This window comes from Cherax quadricarinatus, chromosome 80, assembly GCF_038502225.1.
Source record: "Cherax quadricarinatus isolate ZL_2023a chromosome 80, ASM3850222v1, whole genome shotgun sequence".
NCBI classification, from domain to species: domain Eukaryota; kingdom Metazoa; phylum Arthropoda; class Malacostraca; order Decapoda; family Parastacidae; genus Cherax; species Cherax quadricarinatus.
Genome location: NC_091371.1, coordinates 5,584,140 through 5,603,103, shown reverse-complemented (window position 1 = coordinate 5,603,103; position 18,964 = coordinate 5,584,140). Strand labels below are relative to the sequence as shown.

The 18,964-nt window shown below is 42.6% G+C and overlaps 1 protein-coding gene across 4 annotated transcripts in view; it reads right to left on the bottom strand.

The window, feature by feature from the left end:
- The window catches only part of LOC128702415 (roundabout homolog 3-like), a 1,608,794-nt gene that overhangs the window by 1,218,682 nt on the left and 371,148 nt on the right, over positions 1–18,964 (bottom strand). For 3 of the 4 annotated variants that reach the window (XM_070102079.1, XM_070102082.1, XM_070102081.1), the window contains exon 2: positions 1,257–2,454. In XM_070102079.1, the coding sequence (XP_069958180.1) occupies positions 1,257–1,398 (142 nt within the window). In that variant the 5' untranslated portion in view covers positions 1,399–2,454. The remainder of the gene's footprint in view (positions 1–1,256; positions 2,455–18,964) is intronic. The other variant, XM_070102083.1, reaches the window with a different exon arrangement.

The following is an 18,964-nucleotide window of genomic DNA, read 5'->3' as shown; positions in this document are numbered from 1 at the left end:
GGGAGACACTCTGGAGAACTACCTGGTGACCAGAGAGTCAAGCTGAAGAATTAACAAACCACTTAAACCGTATGTATATATAACGCTGTAAAAGAGTTCCTAACATGAACAATTCTGTGCGTTGCCAATTTTCAGACACGTGAACACCTGCTAGTGCCAGTACCATCTACGGCTATTGTCACTACTTTACAGTTTTCTTACACATATTAACTCAACATAAACGAAAAAAATGCAGGGCCATTAGTCGTATTCCATCCATAGCCTTAATCTATACGTTATGTGACGCTGTTGAGGCGTTAGTAATAACGGCGGCGGCGGCATTAGACCATATATTACAGTACATATGACAAGTTACAAGTATACCTGGAGACTGTTTCTGGGATCAACGCCCCAGCGGCCCGGTCTGTGACCAGGCCTCGCAGCAGATTAGCCACATCAAATTTAGACCTAACACAAAAATTTCCCTTCTATTAATAATGAAATATAGGCTCTAACGTCGACACTTAGGTGACGCGACGTCGCAGGAGGGGTCCCTACAGGGCCCCTCTGGGGACCCACTGGGGACCCGCTTCTTATCACGGTTATAAATTCACGTAAACGTCCCCGCGCTATATAATTTGAGCAGGAAATATTTCACCTTATTTTAATGTGCTCATATTAGTTTTTAAGTTTAAAAGCAAGTTAAAAAAATAACATCAAGGTAATTTCTTCCTTTCCAAGCCGGGTTACCAACTAGACAAGACCCGGGGCGGGACAGAACCGGGGAATCTTATCCAATCCTTCCTTTCAAACCTGCATGTAGAATCATCCCACCAGGACAAGGAGAAGGAACACTTTGATAACTAGGTTCAGAGTGAAACTTTAGACGACGTTTTGGTCTGTTGTGGACCCTTATTACGTCGTCTAAGGCGTTTTCTTAAAGTGTGGGTTAGTCTGGAATTGTATAATGAGTGGTATTCAATGCTGACAAGAGAAAGAATAAGACACATGTGGAACATCTGGATATTTTTACTTGTAGACGTTTCACCATTCAGTGAAAACTGTATTTCTACAATTTTCATAATATGGCCATGTATGTATAGATAAAGCCACTGGATGGCGAAACGTCTACTAGTTAGAATACCCAGATGTAGGACATGTGTCTTATCCTTAGTCTAGAATGGTTTCAGCCGCAGGTAACGTGATTTATTCTCACTGATCACTTGGCCAAAGATCAGAGATATGTACTTAGGCATAAGAATAAATTGTGTACTCACATTTAGCGCCGGCTCTTGCAGCCACAGGTTGTGGGCAGAGGAGGAGGAGGTGCAGGAGGAGGAGGAGGAGCAGCAGAAGGCCCGGCTGCCTGCCCCACCCTTCCTGGCTCAACCCCCAACACTTCACACCCCACAGGCACATCACTTCCTCACTACAAAGCTACACAGATTGTTCCCTGCTGTCACTTCTGGACTCACTGTCCCTGCTCCTTCCTCTCTAATCCTTTTCACAAAAGATCACTTTCAGGGAATGAACTTGAGTAAACTTACTCATTATTCTTGCCCACGAGTCTACTGGGAGCAAGAGAGTAATGGGGTGAGAGCAGCAGCCTCGGGAACGTTTATCACAAAAGTAAAATATTCGAAGAGCCTCAAAGAGAATTCTAAATATTATTCCCCTTGAAGCCTTTTCTATCTACGTCTTCGTGGCTATGGGTCCCACAGATGCACTGTACAGGAAGTCACATATATCCCGTGTTTGTGATTTTCTAAGCTCTTGCCTTTGCAATATGTACACCCAGCATTTGTAAACACACACTAGCATTCACTTTGTTCACATGTCATTTGCGACTCTCAACATAGTACACTTTTTTCCTGTTTTCAGATCACTTTAAGATAAAAGAAGGAAAACTTAAGAAACACAGAGAACACTATTATAGGAGCCTGGGCAGGTTTCTCCGGCGTGGAACATTCCATAGAACCTCCCTCACTCTTCCAATTGCGACTATATCACTCCTGTGTTGCTTGAAAACACAGATTTTCGGCACACGCGGTGATGTAAATGACGTCGCTCACTATGGTTTGATGTCACTCACTAGGGTTTCTACCGTCTAGTCACTTAATATTACCCACTGGGGTTGATGTCACTATGTCACTGGGGCTACGATGGCCCTGGGGGAATGCCAGTAGAGGTCTGATGTCACCAAGAATATGATGTCACTGGAAGTCTGATACTACTGAAGGTCTGATGTTACTGGGGATATGTCAGTAGGGGTCTGATGTCACAGAGTTTGACGTCATTCACTAGGAGTCTAATGTCACTCTGGGCTAATGCCGCTAACTGGGTGGATCAGATGTCACTCATTTTGGTCTGAAGTCACTATTGTCACCGACTACTGGGTCTGATGTCAGTCACTAGACGAGGTGAGTCACTCCTGGGGTGGAGGTGAGATGACTGCTCGACTCGCTCCCTCCGGCGCTGAAAGAGAAAGGAAAACAGTAAGAGTATAAAACAGGCCGTGAAATACGAAGCTAATTTGATTTGATTGCTTTATTATGCACCCCTTGCCTGTGGGCGGTAGTCGGAAGATTACCTAGGAACATAATAGGGTCCAGGAGGTGTAGCCCAACGGTCATTTGAATAAGCGAGCTACAGTTTTTTTTTTTCATTAGAGAAGCTGGGTAACTCGGCTAGAAATTAGGGTGTCATTAAAGACTAAATATTTTTGCATTTGATCAACATATGTGACAGTGATGGTGTGAATGATGGTGAAAATGTTTCGTTTTCGGGTCACCCTTTCTGGGTGGGAAATTGTTGACGATTTGATATTTTCAGTCGGATACGACTGAAGGGTGTTTGGTCTAAGGAATGGGAGAAGCCCTTACCTTACTGGGATCAGCTCTTATTATCTACCCTTTCCCAGAGACCGTCTGACCCCCCCTCACTGGTTTAGCGCCTCTTTACGAACAAAATAACAATTTGCATTCAAACACATGATACAAGGACGGAGAAATATGCTGATAAGCTTAACATGGATCACCAGAAACCTGTTCGTCCCCAGACGAAAGCAGCTTGAAATTCTGAATTAGATTAGGAAAACGGGAAGAATCCAAGCGACACGACGGTGGCTGCAATACTTGACATATAACCTCATATGGAGGATCATTGTTAGGTCAAAACTTAACAAGAATAAGCAAATACCAGGAAATAGCTCAGGAAATGGAATGGGTAAGTAGTAGTAGCAGCAGTAGTAACAACAGCAGAAGTAGTAGTAGTAACAGTAGTAGTAGCAGCAGCAGTAGAAGTAGTAGTAGTTACAGTAGTAGTAGTAGTAGTAGTAACAGTAGTAGTAACAGTAGTAGTAGTAACAGCAGTAGTAGTAATAGCAATAGTAACAGCAGCAGCAGCAGTAGTAGTAGTAGTAGTAGTAACAGTATTAGTAGTAGTATTAGGAGTAGTAAGAGCAGTAGTAGTAGCAGCAGCATTAGTAGTAGCAGTAGTAGCATCAGTTGTATTAGCTGTGAAAATAATATTAATAGTGGCAATAGTAGTCGTAGTATTAGTAATATAAAAAGTAGAAGTAGTAGTAATGGAGTTAGTAATGAGAGTTGCAGTATTGGAAATATTAATACTGTAGTAGCAACGGTGAGAATATAAAGAGCAAAAAGACACAATACCGAGACTAACAATACACAAATAACCCGCACATTGGAGAATGAAACTCATGACGACGTTTCGATCCAACTTGGACCATTAACTAGGGTGACTAGTTAATGATTCAAGTCTTACCGAAACGTCGTTATAAATTTCATTCTCCCATATGCAGGTTATATATGCACAATAAAATATATAACATCACAAGGCAGTAGTGAAGAAGTTAGCAGGAGCCTCTAGCACGCCTCAGGGAGCTAAAACATCAGAAAACATGAAAACGAAGGAAATACAGAAGACATGAGGAGAAAAGACGAGGAGAGGGCAAAGGTGAAAATCATGTCACGAGTGCTTTAAAGATCAGTGCATTTTACAATGTAATGTGAGATAGACAAACCCCGGTACGGGTGGGGTTTGAATCCATAACAAGTGAATTATAAAACTCCAGGCCAGTGCATTAACCACTCGTATTATTACGATTTCGCAAGTCATACTATGGCAAAACCGGCTATGAATCATGTTAGGAATGTTGTTCACAAGAACCGATACAACACGATGGCCTCAGTGAAGACTTGAACGAACGATACCCGTAAATACGTTTAGCAAAATACGAGTTTATAGGAGAGGTTTGAGAACAAAATTAACCTTAAAAGGAAGGAGTCCACAAACACAAGTGTACAAAAACAAGGAAGAAATCAATAGACATAGGAAGATAAAGCAGCCCTTTCACTGACTCTCCCTCTGAGAAAATTGAAAAAAATCAGTCGTAGCATCTAACAGGAAGGATGTAGCCATATATTCTATGAAGTTGAGGATTGAGACATTTGTGGAACATTTGGAAAATTTTATTGAGGAAAAGTTTCGCCAGCCAGTGGCTTCATCAGTCCCTTACTGGATGGTGAAGCGTTTCCTCAATAAATATTTCCAGATGTTGCACAACTGTCTCAATCTTCAACTTGTCGATTTTGTATATCATTTACTTCAAACCTTCATGATGCCTCGCAAACAACGAGGGTGAACGGGAAAAAGAGAGACAAGAAACTGAGTGAGAGTTTAGACTAGTCATGAGGCGAGAGGATGAGAGGGAAAAAAACAGTAGAGAAAATGAAGAAGCGTAGAGACATACTATGTTTGTGGATTTTGGGAAGACCATAGCAATAAGACAGAGACAAATAATACGGAAACATTTAAGATCGATATCATGTGGAGAGAGATTAAAGAGAGCACGATGTCTGAGGTACAAAGTTCTCTTGATGCCATCAAGAGGGTGGGAAACAAGAGAAGTATATGTGTACGAGTCAGAACAAAGACAGGGCTTTTCGGGGGAAATCCTCGTGATTAACTACAATCACCAAATTGTCTTTGTCACAAAGACAAAGACAATTTTGTTGCTACAGTAACAACTTCTATTACTGATTCCATTACTACTACTACTACTACTACTACTACTACTACGACTGCTTTATTCCTTCCCCCTCTTCCCAAACTATTCTCTTATCTTCTCTGTTTATTCTTGCTCAATCGTGACTTGACAATAGTCCAGGAATGACCAAAGCTTCGCCATAAATTTCCTCTTTTCAGCGTTGTCTATTTGAGTATAAATTATATAAATTAAGTTATTTTGTTTTAAGTAAATTAAATCTATGCAATGTAGGTTGCTATACTTATTTAGGTGCAAAATGGAAACTGTTAGGCAAAACGTTCACCTTAATTTTTTATTTCACGGTATTCGTAGGGAAAAGGTGAAAATTTTAGATGATCCCCAAATATTGTGAATGGGGGAGCGGTAAATGAGAAAGGTCGTTATCCGTGTAAGTTGCAATGAGAGCTAACTGAACATACACCTAGAGCCACAGCCATCCCCCCCCACACACACGCACACTGGAGAGTGATGTAGTGGAGGCAGAGTCCATACATAGCTTTAAGAAGGGGTACAATAAAGTTCTTGGAACAGAAAGAGATTGGACCTCGTAGCGATCAGCGAAGAGGCGGGGCCTGGAGATGTGAATCGACCCCCGCAACCACAAATAGGTGAGTACAGATAGGCGAGTAAACACACACACACACATACACACACACACACACACACACACACACACACACACACATATACACAACACAACACACACACACACACACATATACACACCACAACACACACACACACACACATACACACAACACACACACAAACACACACACACACACACACACACACACCACACACACACACACACATACACACACATACACACCACAACACACACACACACACACACACACACACACCACAACACACACACACACACATACACACACACACACACACACAGGAACTAACTCGATGGCACATTCGTCCTTGTTAACCCGTACGACAGAAGCACTTGAGAAATATGGATAGACAGTCTATTTCTAGACTTCAGGAAAACCATAAACATATCGAACAAATTAGAGAAAAGCAAGCAGAACATGAAAGATAAAGTATCTCATGGATCACAGAACACCTAGATAAGAATATCTGAAGGTGCAGGAGGAAGTATACACAGATAACCGACACACAGAAGCGAGAAGCTTACGATGACGTTTCGGTCCGACTTGGACCATTTACAAGCCACACTAACACACGAGAGTGAGGGAGCCAATATTTATGAGCGAGGGAGACAGGGTTATTTGTGCATTGCTCCAGTCACTGTATTGTCTCTTTTTATGCTTTACAGGAGGTAGTGTCGGACTGGGCAAGATTAACGAGCGATGTTTCTCAAGGTTCACCATAATACCTCTTTAGTGATAGAATTACCTACAAAAATGTTAGGTAAAAGGACACAGGTGCAACTAGTATGATATTTTATTGTGGCAACGTTTCTCTCTCCAGGAGCTTTGTCAAGATTGTAATGTTTGTAACGGCTTGACAAAGTTCCTGGAGAGCGAGAAGTTGCCACAATGTCTCATTAGTAGCATCTGTGTGGATTTATCTAACAATAACAACTGTTATTTTCGTGTATGACAGCCTCCTTGTATCTAAATACCGTACTCTCAACACAAGTTAAGACACGCTACATAACATTTTATCATGGCAACGTTTCGCTCTCTGTGTAGAGCTTTATCATGAGTATCTGCATTTTTACCAATCTTGTTCAAGATATTTTTGTTTATTTTCACGAAAATCATCTGCTTGAAGGAACCGGCATTAATATTTACACACGATGCCTGAAATTACGAGTTGGGAAGAACAGGCAGAGAGCACAGAATTACTTGCAATAGATCAGAAGAGTGGTCAGATAGTGCTATTGATCTTCAACAAAAACATGAAAATCCTGAGGGTAAGTGTAGAGGAGACCCGAGAACACTGCAAGGATAAAACACTACGAACATATAACCAAGAATATAATAATAATAATAATAATAATAATAATAATAATAATAATAATAATAATTTTATTTTAGCATGATTATACGTGCAGGAAGCCCCCAGTTATATAGAGCATTTCGGGCAAACTTAAGCCTAACTTAAGACTACAATGGCAATTACTAATTTCATTGCTTATATATAAGGACATTAAGGGTATACAAACAACAAGTTTAGAAATAACAAGAACAAACAAACAGACAATTATTACTTGTGGGTAAACAACAGGCAAGTCATAAACTGCATAACACTCGGTAGTTTGCGTCTGGCTAGAAAGCCCAAAAATACTCTTCGAAGAACTAAATAAAAAATATATTTTTAGATGCTCCATGCGACATCCAACCAAATTTTTGTACACATGTGGTAATCTATAACATTCACGTTCGTACACTCGCAAATGTTAATTAGAAAATTTATATCTGTCGAACATCCACGCTTTGCAGAAATTCGCTTGAAATGCTATATTTTTTTATCTAAACAGGATGAAAGATAATGTTGCATTAATCTGATATTCTTTTTAATCAGGTGTGCATAATGAAGCGCATGCCATTAGTACTGAGCTGAGGCTGCCCACTCACACACGGGGTGGGTAGGTGGGTGGTGAACCCACTTACCCACCCCGCTCTCCACACACATATTTATATATAGATACATATATATATATATATATATATATATATATATATATATATATATATATATATATATCTTTAATTAGAGATACGACGAGGTTCTCGTGTGGGAGGCAAGTATGCATATAGCTGAATGAAAGACTCAATTTTTTTACTTAACAATCAAGTGAGACAACAGAAGAGGAAGAGAGGGAGATGGGGATGACAGGAAACGGTAAGTAGCAAATGTAAGAGAAAACTGTAACACTAAAAGAGAGAGAGACATAAGAAATGTTGTAAGCAGCGGTAAAAGATAAGATCTCACCTTGGGTATTGCAAGGAACGAAGAAGCAATGCTGCTTCCTAGTGAGAGAAGGAGATTAATCTATGTAAACAAAGCAGCGGCCTCACACCTGGACGACTTCAATCATGTTATTGTTGTACCAGAAGAGAACCACAGGAGATGCACTAAACTACAGACAAGTCTCGCTGACAAATATGGATTTAGAGGTGACAAATTTTCTCCGATAACTCTCCTAGAGTTTTATATTGGTGAGGCGGAAATAAATCAGGAGAAAGCTGGGTAACCTATTTTCCTCGACTGTAATAAATTTGCTCGATACCACAGAGGAATCTACTAAATAAAAAGAAATTGCAGCCATAAGGGTAGCAGGTAAGGTGCTCAAGTAAATACAGGAACTTTTCGTGAATAGACTATAGAACGTAATATGAAAGGAAATATTGGAGTGGGAAATTGACAAATGGGGTCCCACAAGGATTAGTGCTCTCTCCTTTGCTCTTCCTGATATATATAGTATATACAGGATTTGCCAGAGGAAATTGAATCCAACGTATCTCTGCAGGCAAAGGGAAACTAAAGAGAATAGTCACACCCGAAAAAAACAAGAAGAGACTCCCAGATGATTGGAACAGACTGCAAAAGTGGTCAGGAAGATAGCTATTCGAATTCATTCCTGACGAGTATATAGTGATGATAAAGGAGGTGGAAGCGAGAAGAGCAGATATAAAATAAAAGTGGAAAAGTGATGTTGCAGATAAAATGTAAGATCTGGGACTACGTCTCAACAGATCATCTTAGCACAGCCCGTCCTCTTCATTACAAGACAGGCAAATGGGAGACTAATGAAAACATCTTAAACAGTGAATATCTGACATAGTTGTCTACCGCGCTTATTGACTGCCAGTTTACTATTCCCGCGGCAGAATTTATCATCTTTATCTTATCTTTATATTTTTCCTGTTGTGCTATGTTGTAACTAGTTATTTTTTTATAGATAGGAGACAACTTAACCTAGCCGAGAAATATGCTGCAATCATACAGCTCACTAACACAGCTTCAGGTTGTGAGACGGCATGATCTCAGAAATGACAGCTTACAAATCTACAATCTGTCCGATACTCAAATCAGCATGTTTTCTAAGAGCTACAGTATTTGCACACTTCCTAGGTGTAACTTCAATCATGTGTGATGAATGGTTTGAAAACCCGGTTTTTCAAACCATTTATCACAACTGTCAGACACTGCAGCATCATGGGATCTTGTTACAAAGAATTCTTCAACACTTGTTCAACCTTTGGACGAAGACCTACTTCGACTAGTGGATGGTACCACTATGACCCCGCCTCCGCCTGCTTCACGTCACCTCACTACAGTATATAAGCCACGTCTACGGCCCTATGCTGTACATTCTACAAGATTGATGGACTGAACACATCGACTCCAGGTTGAGGGACTGATTACCTCATTCTCCTCCTCTCCTTACGCCTTCCTCTTTGTATTGGACTGATGAAGCCACTGTGTGGCGAAACGTTTCCTGAATAAAGATTCCCATATGCTGCATAAGTGTCTCAATCTTCAACATCAATCATAAATTTCAACAGTAATGATGAACTGAAGGGACGAAATTGCCAATGTTTACAGGAGTCAAGGGGATGGGTGGCAGACGAGCCGTATATTATACTGGTTAGAGAAAACTATTCTCACCAACGTTTTCAAGGTTAGGCAAGATTCGCCAGGAAACAAGACAAGTGTTTCTTGACACGGGTCTTAGTCGATGGCCAGCCACTGCAGTTTTTGGTTACGTGACCGAGACCTTCCACTGGCTTATTAGTCCACCTCTTTAAAAGTTATGGTTACAATCACACTTAGTGAGTTAACCTTAGCAAAGTTTAATTTAGGAACAGTTACCAATATTTATGTCTAAGTCTGTCTTGGGGTGCCCAGCGTCAGCATGTCTTCCCCAAATGATCAAAAAAACTAACCAAAACTTTGCAAGGAAAGTATTAAATGAGAGAGATGAACTAAGAGTAGAGACTTAGGAAACTTAACACGAGGAGAAAGAAACAAGAGGAATTTAACCAAAACAAAGAATTTCGAAGATTATATGAATGAAATAGACTCTTTAAAATGCGATTATCATAGTAATAGTTTTAAAAAAGATAAAATGAGCTAAACCTGTAAGTGCCATAAAGAAGTTTGAGAGGCGAGGACAGGGGCACGTAGCAACACATATAGATATTAGAAAGTTACTAGTTAATGGTCCAAGTGAGACCGAAACGTCGTCGTAAGTTTCAGTCTCCTATGGGCGGCTGCTTTTTGAGTCGCAGTACATGTGGTGAAGGCAGGTATGATACGGATGTTCGAGAGAAGATGAGTTTGTGTGCTCTGAAGCCCTAAACACAGTGCAGAAAGTTGATTAAGGATAAGGAAATGGGACCAGGAGCTGTGACTTGACCTTTGTTAACATAACTATGAACAGAAACACACACACAGACACACAAACACGCACACACACACACACACACACACACACACACACACACACACACACACACAGGGTTGAACTGTGATTCGACCCCTCACCACAATTAGGCGAGTACACACACAGGAGCTATGACTCGGCCCCTGCAACTACACTTAGGTGAGTACACACACACACACACACACACACACACACACACACACACACACAGAAAGAAGGAGCAAAATATTTCCCGTATACCTGGAAGAACACACAATACGAGGTGATGTGATAACAATGGTTGACAAGATCAGATTAAGTTACGGAGGAAACATAAAATGAAACTCAAAAAACTCTTTAAAACTTGAAAGAAATAACAGGAAAACATATCACAGTGAGAAAGATTTAGAAAGACTGAGGCTGGATAGGAAACATCAACTTAAGATAATCAACCTTATAGCATCCCCGACCCTCAACTTTGTACACCAGTACATTACACCCCCTCCCCTCCCCTCCCCTTCACCTCCATCCCTCCCCTACACCCCCTCCCCTCTCCTACACCTCCTCCACTCCCCTCTTACCCATCAACTTCAACTCCCATATACCACGCACCACTACCCTTCCCTCTCCCGACCGAACTCATCCCAACGCTTCTCATTCTCACCCATCATTCAGACCCTTTTTTATCACCTTACTCCCCTCTGTATGATAGTTACATAGTAGTAACAAAAGTTAGCTATGTCTTCCTATCACATTCCATCACAAAGGATGGGTTTCGCACGTCAGGTAATGTAATCTGTCAGCTGGAGTTTCGGGTCTTCATTAAGTTAATGAGGAGATCGTCAAGCATTCCACTTTGGGTACAGCAGCACGCTGCTGATGTGTTTTGTTTTAATTTAAAAAATGCCTCAGTACTACCAGTTTCCTGCTGATTGTAGCTATGAGAGATCTTATCCCAACCGAAGGACACAGGTTCGATTCCCAAGTAGGTCAAAATATATAACCCTTGGTAATTGATACCAACAAGTTGGTATAGAAAGACATGTGAGATAACACTAGGGCATATTTATACTTTGATAACATTAGTAATCAAGGGATCAAGTAATCAGGACCGAAACGTTTTCTAATATGTCGTAGTGTTCGCGCATGTGTCTATCTAAACAAGGCCAAAATATATAAGCATATCTCCTCACACCTAATACCTCTGTTTACCCAGCAATAAATAGGTACCTGGGTGTCTGTTGACTGTTGTGTGTCGCATCCTGGAGGGTGATAATCGACCCTAGGGCTATAACATAAGAACATAAGATAGGAGGAACACGGCAGCAGGCCTACTGGTGCATACTAGGCACGTTCTCAAACTCAAACCCTCTAGTAAAAATTTAATACCCAACCCATTTGCAATGCTGCCCAAAATGATCAGAGGTACGATAACAGCTCTTATCTTCTAATATCAAAGGTATATTAATAACTATTTTTCTAACAAGACATTTGGTAGCAACCGTCCCACTGACCTTGAACTCCTCGGTAAATGCTACGTTCATCACTCTAATATTGATCTTGGCATGAATATTTCAAAAACCTCACCAGATTTATGGAGATTTATAAACATTTCTGCCCCTAGAGCTTCTGAGACTACCCTGACCTTCCCCATGATGATGGATGAATCTGTTTATGAGCACAAAATGCAGAACAATCTTTATTGGTTCAGGTAGGTTCACCAGGACGGGTCCTGGCCCGGGTCTTTTCCATGTGGTGGCCCGACAGGGGCTCCCGGAAGGGTGTCGGAGTTTGTACAAGCGATATAACGTTTACAGCCCTATGGCAGGGGCACAGTGAGCATTCATATCAAGTGGAGTACCATCTACAGCCATATGACGGGGGCAGTGTGTCTTTATTGGGATAATGTTCCATTAAGAGTTTGAGCTTTGTCAGTTGATGACTTGATAGAGCTCTACAACTAGGTGAAACTAGGTGAAACGTTGTGCCAGTAAAAACCTCATCTACATGCTGCGTTCATACCCATTCCTGTTGATATTACTCATGTGTATCTGTGGATAGTTCAGACTAAAATGTTTATGCTTTTGGCCCCCAAATGTATGCATACAGACGAGCAGTGCGTTGCATTTTATGTAAGTATTCACGTTCGACATATTTACAGAATGTGAATCCATTTGAGCGTCGTGCATCCACAAATATATTTAGTCATTACTGACAGAAATGTTGGTGACTCAGTATTGACAGCTCTACAATTCATCGGATTTTGATTTATTTGCATCGAATAATTTTGCCTTTCATATCCAAATTCTTCTGTAAAAATCGGCATTCAAGTCATACTTAATTTGGGCATGAAAATATATAAAAGTTTGTTAAAGAGAGACGGGAGAAGAAGGCACTAACGTCTTATCATAGGAGTTAAAATTGTTTTTAGCTGCAGGCGGCGGGGACTAACAGCTTGATCGATCAGGTCAGCAGACAACAGGTAATCCAGGCTATTCAGGTACCATTTTAGTACAAAACAGCCCAAAGTGTGAATGGAAAGGCATACCACGCTAGTGAAAAACGTAACATGAATAAAAACAGGATACCTTAGCAGTGAAAAACATAACATAGGGGAAAAAACATACCATACGAGTGAAAGAGTGAAAAACAGCATACCATGACTCAAGAAATCGTAATGACAAGACTCACTCACCGCGAGTTCAATCCCCACCCGTACCGTGGCTTGTCAGCATGCCATACCAGTGAGAAACATGAGTGAAAAACAGCATACTATACGAATGAAAAACAGCATACCATACTAGTGAGAAAACGTGAGTGTAAACTAGCATACTATACTAGTGTAAAGGGAGCTATCACTGACAGGATTGCTGTTCCTTCCTTGCTCACTGAACATTAATTATTCCAGGTAAATCTTCTTAAATTTTACTAAGATTCATCATACATTTTCTCCCGTAGCTTCTTGCGCGTTTTTCAATAGATCCAAAGCCTCCACGGCTTTCCCTTTTTTTTTAATCTCCCGGGTATGTGGGTTAGAATTCTTTCCCCTTAGGCGTCTTGACTGCCCGCAGCAACGGGCTGGTTATCCTTCCTTCTGATAAATTACCGCGATATGGCCTATAGAAAAGATATTTTGAAATTGGAATTAAGTGAGCTTAGATATATTAAGGATTTTAAGAAGGATTATCATATTATGAATGAAAGGAAGCTAGATGTCCCGTCATTATTATTATTATTATTATTATTTGTATTATTATTAATTTTACTATTATTATGTGTACTATTATTTGTATTATAATTATATTATTGCTTATTATTATAATAATTATTAGTATTATTATTATAAACACTAAAACCATTGGGTCATACAGCTTATAGGAAATTGGAGACAATCAGGACTGAACTGAAGATCAGTAGCAGTTACACGGGCATCAAGGTAGGTAATGACAGTGACAGTCACTGGAGGATAATACAGCAGACCTATATGCACTAGCTAGTCTTACATTCTTACCTCAGTCTCTCTGAACATGTGAACTGATGAAGGAGAACACACATAAGACATTTTGATTGTGTTTTCACACACACACACACACACACATACACACACACACATACACACATATACACACACATACACACACACACATACACACACATACATACACACATACACACACATACACACACACAGACACACGCACATACACATACACATACATACACATACGTACACACACATACAATCATGCAATTATGGGGTTGTAAAAATAGAATAAAATCGCATTCATTTTAAACCTTTCTTCGGGACTTGAGTGTCTTCTAAAGTCACAGACTACTAGGAGACCACTCACTAGCAAGTCACAGACTACTAGGAGACCACTCACTAGCAAGTCACAGACTACTAGGAGACCACTCACTAGCAAGTCACAGACTACTAGGAGACCACTCACTAGCAAGTCACAGACTACTAGGAGACCACTCACTAGCAAGTCACAGACTACTAGGAGACCACTCACTAGCAAGTCACAGACTACTAGGAGACCACTCACTAGCAAGTCACAGACTACTAGGAGACCACTCACTAGCAAGTCACAGACTACTAGGAGACCACTCACTAGCAAGTCACAGACTACTAGGAGACCACTCACTAGCAAGTCACAGACTACTAGGAGACCACTCACTAGCAAGTCACAGACTACTAGGAGACCACTCACTAGCAAGTCACAGACTACTAGGAGACCACTCACTAGCAAGTCACAGACTACTAGGAGACCACTCACTAGCAAGTCACAGACTACTAGGAGACCACTCACTAGCAAGTCACAGACTACTAGGAGACCACTCACTAGCAAGTCACAGACTACTAGGAGACCACTCACTAGCAAGTCACAGACTACTAGGAGACCACTCACTAGCAAGTCACAGACTACTAGGAGACCACTCACTAGCAAGTCACAGACTACTAGGAGACCACTCACTAGCAAGTCACAGACTACTAGGAGACCACTCACTAGCAAGTCACAGACTACTAGGAGACCACTCACTAGCAAGTCACAGACTACTAGGAGACCACTCACTAGCAAGTCACAGACTACTAGGAGACCACTCACTAGCAAGTCACAGACTACTAGGAGACCACTCACTAGCAAGTCACAGACTACTAGGAGACCACTCACTAGCAAGTCACAAACTACTAGGAGACCACTCACTAGCAAGTCACAGACTACTAGGAGACCACTCACTAGCAAGTCACAGACTACTAGGAGACCACTCACTAGCAAGTCACAGACTACTAGGAGGCCATTCACTAGCAAGTCACAGATCACTAGGAGGCCACTCACTAGCAAGTCACAGATCACTAGGAGGCCACTCACTAGCAAGTCACAGATCACTAGACCACTCACTAGCAAGTCACAGATCACTAGGAGACCACTCACTAGCAAGTCACAGATCACTAGGAGGCCACTCACTAGCAAGTCACAGATCACTAGGAGACCACTCACTAGCAAGTCACAGATCACTAGGAGGCCACTCACTAGCAAGTCACAGATCACTAGGAGACCACTCACTAGCAAGTCACAGATCACTAGGAGGCCACTCACTAGCAAGTCACAGATCACTAGGAGACCACTCACTAGCAAGTCACAGATCACTAGGAGACCACTCACTAGCAAGTCACAGATTACTAGGAGGCCACTCACTAGCAAGTCACAGATCACTAGGAGACCACTCACTAGCAAGTCACAGATCACTAGGAGACCACTCACTAGCAAGTCACAGACCACTAGGAGGCCACTCACTAGCAAGTCACAGATCACTAGGAGACCACTCACTAGCAAGTCACAGATCACTAGGAGGCCACTCACTAGCAAGTCACAGATCACTAGGAGACCACTCACTAGCAAGTCACAGATCACTAGGAGGCCACTCACTAGCAAGTCACAGATCACTAGGAGGCCACTCACTAGCAAATCACAGACCACTAGGAGGCCACTCACTAGCAAGTCACAGACCACTAGGAGGCCACTCACTAGGAAGTCACAGACCACTAGGAGACCACTCAGTAGCATGTCACAGACTACTAGGAGGCCACTCAGTAGTATGTCACAGACTACTAGGAGGCCACTCACTAGCAAGTCACAGACCACTAGGAGGCCACTCACTAGCAAGTCACAGACCACTAGGAGACCACTCAGTAGCAAGTTTTCCAAGTCTGCCAATTCTCTGACATTCTTGTGAGTGGCTGAGGTCTCCTTAACGAGGGTTATTCTGATAAGAAAGATTTGAGCTACTGGTGAATGAACTCTGAGTAGTAGACGAACTGTTCTGACAGGCGGTAGTGGAGAGAGAGAGAGAGAGAGAGAGAGAGAGAGAGAGAGAGAGAGAGAGAATGGCTGTGAGGAAAAGAGGAATCAGAGGGGGCGAATGAAGGGTGTGCAGAAGGGATTGTGGGAAAGAAAAATACGGTAGGAAGAATTGGAAGGGCTGTCTGCGTGTGTCAGAGAGAGAGAGAGAGAAAGAAAGAGAGAGAGAGAGACATACCCAGGATGACTCGAGTATGGAACACATTCGTACAGCATAATGTCAACGAGATAAAGTCAGTTGATCAAATGAAAATGCTGGCCCACAGATGGCTCCAACTTCATCCTGTTCCCTACTTGTATGTCTCATAACAATAAAAATGCTTTCAAATGAGCTGATGTAGGTAACAGCTCTTAGCTTGCCAATAAAGTTAGGAATCTTTAACCTGTAATATAGCTGTCAATAAAGCTAGGGATCCTTAACCTTGTCAAACCCTGTGAAAAAAAAAGAGAGAGAGAGAGAGAGAGAGAGAGAGAAAGAGAAACGTTAATGATAGAAGGAATAGTGGACATAGTAAAAGGCGTAGCTATCAGAAAAAAAGAGGAGTAATTAAAGAAAGTGAATCGTGATAATGCAGGAGGGAAATACGACTGTAGATGAAAGGAGGAAGAGATATAACCATTGTAGACGACGGTAGGATAGCTACTAGCGAGGTAGGCTCGCCCAGACGTCTTTTTGCGGTCGCCAGTTAACATAGACTTACGCATTTTCCCATCAGCTGCGACTTTATATTCATGGAAGAGCGCCAAACTCATGTGGGTCCTATGGGATATGGATAATGAGAGAAAATAAATTTTGATCAAAAGAACGGCAATGTAGCTCCAATTCCTTGGATCAAGTTGCTTTAGAGTACAAGATTATGTTATTTTAGTTCCAGTGTAGAGTATAAGAGGCTCCAGTGTAGTACACGAGAGGCTCCAGTGTAGTACATGAGAGGCTATAGTGTGGTATACAAGAGGCTCCAGTGTGGTACACAAGAGGCTCCAGTGTAGTACATGAGAGGCTCCAGTGTAGTACATGAGAGGCTCCAGTGTAGTACACGAGAGGCTCCAGTGTGGTACACGAGAGGCTCCAGTGTAGTACATGAGAGGCTCCTGTGTAGTACATGAGAGGCTCCAGTGTGGTACACGAGAGGCTCCAGTGTAGTACATGAGAGGCTCCAGTGTAGTACATGAGAGGCTCCAGTGTAGTACACGAGAGGCTCCAGTGTGGTACACGAGAGGCTCCAGTGTAGTACATGAGAGGCTCCAGTGTGGTACACGAGAGGCTCCAGTGTAGTACATGAGAGGGTCCAGTGTAGTACATGAGAGGCTCCAGTGTAGTACATGAGAGGCTCCAGTGTAGTACATGAGAGGCTCCAGTGTGGTACACGAGAGGCTCCAGTGTGGTACACGAGAGGCTCCAGTGTGGTACACGAGAGGCTCCAGTGTAGTACATGAGAGGCTCCAGTGTGGTACAAGAGAGGCTCCAGTGTAGTACACGAGAGGCTCCAGTGTGGTACACGAGAGGCTCCAGTGTAGTACATGAGAGGCTCCAGTGTGGTACACGAGAGGCTCCAGTGTAGTACATGAGAGGCTCCAGTGTGGTACACGAGAGGCTCCAGTGTAGTACACGAGAGGCTCCAGTGTGGTACACGAGAGGCTCCAGTGTAGTACATGAGAGGCTCCAGTGTGGTACACGAGAGGCTCCAGTGTAGTACATGAGAGGCTCCAGTGTAGTACATGAGAGGCTCCAGTGTGGTACACGAGAGGCTCCAGTGTGGTACACGAGAGGCTCCAGTGTGGTACACGAGAGGCTCCAGTGTGGTACACGAGAGGCTCCAGTGTAGTACATGAGAGGCTCCAGTGTGGTACAAGAGAGGCTCCAGTGTAGTACACGAGAGGCTCCAGTGTGGTACACGAGAGGCTCCAGTGTAGTACATGAGAGGCTCCAGTGTGGTACACGAGAGGCTCCAGTGTAGTACATGAGAGGCTCCAGTGTGGTACACGAGAGGCTCCAGTGTAGTACACGAGAGGCTCCAGTGTGGTACACGAGAGGCTCCAGTGTAGTACATGAGAGGCTCCAGTGTGGTACACGAGAGGCTCCAGTGTAGTACATGAGAGGCTCCAGTGTAGTACATGAGAGGCTCCAGTGTGGTACACGAGAGGCTCCAGTGTAGTACACGAGAGGCTCCAGTGTGGTACACGAGAGGCTCCAGTGTAGTACATGAGAGGCTCCAGTGTGGTACACGAGAGGCTCCAGTGTAGTACATGAGAGGCTCCAGTGTAGTACATGAGAGGCTCCAGTGTGGTACACGAGAGGCTCCAGTGTAGTACATGAGAGGCTCCAGTGTGGTACACGAGAGGCTCCAGTGTAGTACATGAGAGGCTCCTGTGTAGTACATGAGAGGCTCCAGTGTGGTACACGAGAGGCTCCAGTGTAGTACATGAGAGGCTCCAGTGTGGTACACGAGAGGCTCCAGTGTAGTACATGAGAGGCTCCAGTGTGGTACACGAGAGGCTCCAGTGTAGTACACGAGAGGGTCCAGTATAGTACATGAGAGGCTCCAGTGTAGTACATGAGAGGCTCCAGTATAGTACATGAGAGGCTCCAGTATAGTACATGAGAGGCTCCAGTATAGTACATGAGAGGCTCCAGTGTAGTACATGAGAGGCTCCAGTGTAGTACATGAGAGGCTCCAGTATAGTACATGAGAG